This window comes from Fulmarus glacialis, unplaced genomic scaffold (genome assembly GCF_000690835.1).
Source record: "Fulmarus glacialis isolate BGI_N327 unplaced genomic scaffold, ASM69083v1 scaffold30256, whole genome shotgun sequence".
Taxonomy (NCBI): Eukaryota; Metazoa; Chordata; class Aves; order Procellariiformes; family Procellariidae; genus Fulmarus; species Fulmarus glacialis.
Genome location: NW_009220496.1, coordinates 18,342 through 22,200, shown reverse-complemented (window position 1 = coordinate 22,200; position 3,859 = coordinate 18,342). Strand labels below are relative to the sequence as shown.

General features: G+C 40.6%; 1 protein-coding gene across 1 annotated transcript; it reads left to right on the top strand.

The window, feature by feature from the left end:
- The first annotated feature begins 445 nt into the window (after positions 1 to 445).
- ING1 (inhibitor of growth family, member 1) lies at positions 446 to 2,075 on the top strand. Its single transcript, XM_009580782.1, has one exon. The coding sequence runs from the start codon at positions 518 to 520 to the stop codon at positions 1,148 to 1,150; it is 633 nt and encodes a 210-aa protein (XP_009579077.1). The 5' UTR covers positions 446 to 517; the 3' UTR covers positions 1,151 to 2,075.
- The last annotated feature ends 1,784 nt before the right edge of the window (positions 2,076 to 3,859 follow it).

Below are 3,859 nucleotides of genomic sequence, written 5' to 3'. Positions count from 1 at the left end.
CTCTTTCTCCCACTTTCAGTCATTTACTAAAAATATTAATGTTGTTATACAGAAAGTGTCCAGGAAAACAATCTATTAATTTCCCCTCTAATTTTACAATTAATTTTGGAACTCTTGATGGTGCGTGTGTATTTGTTTAGTTAGTTAGTTCTTTTTAATTACTGGTAAGTTTAAAGGGAAGAATTGTCAACATGCATAAAATCATGTTTAGTCCCTTTTTTCCCCTAAATCAGCATTTGCATTCTATTCCTGCGGGACAGACTAGAACAAAAGTAACCCATTGGAGTCACGAGCCCCTTGTCAGACACCAGCTTCAGGGAATCTGTCTTTGATCAGCTTTGTGTGTTATGAAAAGGTGTTGCTGCGTGGAAGGAACGATGTGGGAAGGCTTTGTTTCGCCATTCTCCTTGTCGAAAATATTTATAGTTTTTATTTCTTCCTTGCAGAGATTTTGAAGGACCTGGATGATTACTATGAAAAATTTAAACGAGAGACAGATGCCGTGCAGAAGAGAAGAATGTTGCACTGCATACAGAGGGCCTTGATTCGGAGTCAGGAACTGGGGGACGAGAAAATCCAAATCGTCAGTCAGATGGTGGAGCTCGTTGAGAACAGAACCAGGCAAGTGGACAGCCACGTGGAACTGTTTGAGACTTGTCAAGAGACTAATGATACCACTGGAAACAGCGGGAAGGCCAGCCAAGATAAGTCAAAGAATGAGACAATCGCGCAGGCTGAAAAGCCCAACAATAAGAGATCGAGGCGGCAAAGAAATAATGAGAATCGAGAAAATGCTTCAAATAATCATGATCACGATGACATCACCTCAGGAACTCCAAAGGAGAAGAAAGCAAAAACGTCCAAGAAGAAGAAACGATCCAAGGCTAAAGCAGAGAGGGAAGCTTCTCCCCCAGACCTTCCTATTGACCCTAACGAGCCAACATACTGCTTGTGCAACCAAGTCTCCTATGGAGAAATGATAGGATGCGATAATGATGAGTGCCCCATTGAGTGGTTTCACTTTTCCTGCGTGGGACTCAATCATAAACCAAAGGGCAAATGGTACTGCCCCAAATGTAGAGGAGAAAATGAGAAAACTATGGACAAGGCACTGGAGAAGTCTAAAAAAGAAAGGGCCTACAACAGGTAGTTTGTAGACTTTTCGTAGTGAAGAAAAATAAAACCACCAAACCAGTGTATTTATTGTCAGTGTCACCTTTGTTGAGGTGAAAGGATTGTAAAATGTATATTTTTAAAGGAGGTTTAAAACTGAACCATTCCTGTTATAGGGACGGCAATAAGCAATTTTGTTTTTCATTTGGTAAACTGTAACAAGACTGTGGTCTGTGGACCAATGTATTCCAAAAGTAAAGTTATAAGAATTTAAACTGAATATTCGGGTGGGTCTTAAAAGATAAATTAATACTTTTTTTTTTTTTTCCCCCCAGTGCTGGTAGCACTCTACCCATTAAAATTTTGATGACAAATATCTCTGAAATGTAATTTTGTTTTCTTTATTGAAGAATGTTATTTACCTTTTGAGCAAAATTGTTAAGTAGTTTAGCCATCTGGTTGTATCTGAATAAAGCTGCAATACATTACAAATGTAACTTCTTTTTATGATAAGCAGTGCAAGAGCAAACAAAATGAGGGTAAAATTTGGTTCCTGCTACAAAGTGTCAGTATAACAGTTCAATAGCAAACGTTTGAATAGGCTTAGAGGATTATTTTTAAAAAAAAAAAGTTAATGGTTAAATTTTACACACAAATATTTTATATGCTGGCCAAGTACCACAAGGGCCATTTTAAAATGATTGAATATGTTTTATATTTAACCAGGAAGTGGTTTAGTAATGAGACGTAACATAAATGAAGCTTTATACTGTCACAGATAGTAGTGTAGCAATCCTTAATTTCTTTAAGTTGTATAAATGTACATTTTTAAGTGGAGTTGCACTTACTGTATTATACTTGGAAATGCAGCCAAATGCCATTGTGTAACCAATGTGCATTTCCTGCTGTATGTATGAAAATTGTACAGCTGTGATATTAAGAAATAAATGAAACAACTTTGACAGTTTGCTTCTTTACCAATCATGTTTAATGATCATTCATATAGCTTAAAAAAGAATTGTCTTTAACCTCAGCAGCTCCAGCAAGCTGCTGCTAGGAAGCCTGAAACTGTTGTAGTGGTAACCAAATTACAGTTCTGATAATTAATCTTCATAGAATGTATGACCAGCAAGGTCGCAGAAGAGCCAAAATAGCATTTAACTTTCCATCCAACTCTACTCTTTTTGTGCTTGCAGTCACTCCCAGACCTGGCCATTTATCTAAAAATCAATAGTGTAGAGCTGGTCATGTTCAGTTGTTTTCATGCTTTTACACTACAGATATAAATTATTCCATGTTTGTTATCAACTGAAAGATCTTTTGCGTTACAGCATTTTCAAAGTATTATTGCAGCCATTCCAGGGCAGGCATTTTTATTCTTCGTGGTCGCCTCATACAAAAATATACTAACTATGACCAAGGTGCTATGTGTTAGATTAGGTATCCAGATCCTCGGTCGCGTAGCTTTATAGTGAAGCTTGGTCAGACTGTTTCCTTCACCTGCGTGGCTGGAGGGGCCAACGTTCTGGCTGAGCTGATTTTGTCTCCTCGCCCCCCTGCGGGCATTCACTGCAAGCGAGGAGGGGATGGGACCAGCAGTAGAGGGGCTGTGGAAGCGAAGGTTGTGAAATCCGGTGGGTCAGACAGGAGTCTTGTAAGAATATGGGAGGCTGGAGTGGGGCTTTTTTGGAACACAGCATTCTCTTACAATTTGTAATTATGTTGTTTTGCTTCCTGGACAGTGAAACCATACCACTGAAGTGATGCTGCTTTTTCCTGATGTATTCCAGCAGGTCTTTCTGTTGGAAGTAGGGGAGACGAGGTTTTGGATCCAATTGAACACAAGACAGCTGAAGGGGCTAATTGTTTTCTAAAGATGTACTGAAACGCCACAAGCTGCACCACATCATCTTGCATGGTTGTTCCCTGCCTGACAGACAGACTCACAGTGACAAGTAGAAGTCCTGTTTTACTTGTAACTAGGTACACTAAGTGTGTGTGCACGTGCATTCGTGTTTCCAGTCGCTACAGACTGTCACGTTACACTGAGCCATCTTTGCCCTGGGCAAGAGACCACTCCCAATCACATCTCCGGCTCCTGAGGTGGTTTAGGCTTGGTGTGTAATTTCTCTACTCCCTTACCCTTCTCTTTTCCTCTTCTCTCTAAAGTTGTCTCATTTTCCGTTCTCCCTACGCACTCACTGATCTTTCCTGCTCCTCCCTCCCTCCACTTGCTGCTGTTGTGGCTAATCCTGACGTTTCTGGTCTTTTCCGCCTCAGCCGTTCTGTTGTCCTCCCACCAGCCTACGCTGAGAACATTGATACTTAGCAGGATTGTACTCATGAAACCCCAGTGAAACTTTATGTAGGAACTAGTGCAGACACAGTTTCAAACCAAGCCTTTTTCATGAAATATCTGCATTGGTTCTGTGAGGCATTTGGAATGTGAAAAGCCAGAAGAAAACAACAAAGATGCAAAGGAGCATAGTAAGAAAGTTCAGCTAAAGATGGATCGGTAGAGCAGTATTTATACTGCCCTTAAATGAATATATTTCCAGCTGAAGGCTTGCTGTGGTCTCCCATATTGCAGTCTTTTGCAAAAGGCAGCTGCTGATCTGCGAGGCGGCTTGGAGTTACATCTGTTTCCATGTTTTTCCAAGACTTGTGTTATCTTCCCAACTCATGCTGTTACAGGCTGCAACGTTGTTCAGCTGCTTGATCCCGAGGGTTGACTGGAGCAGCGCGG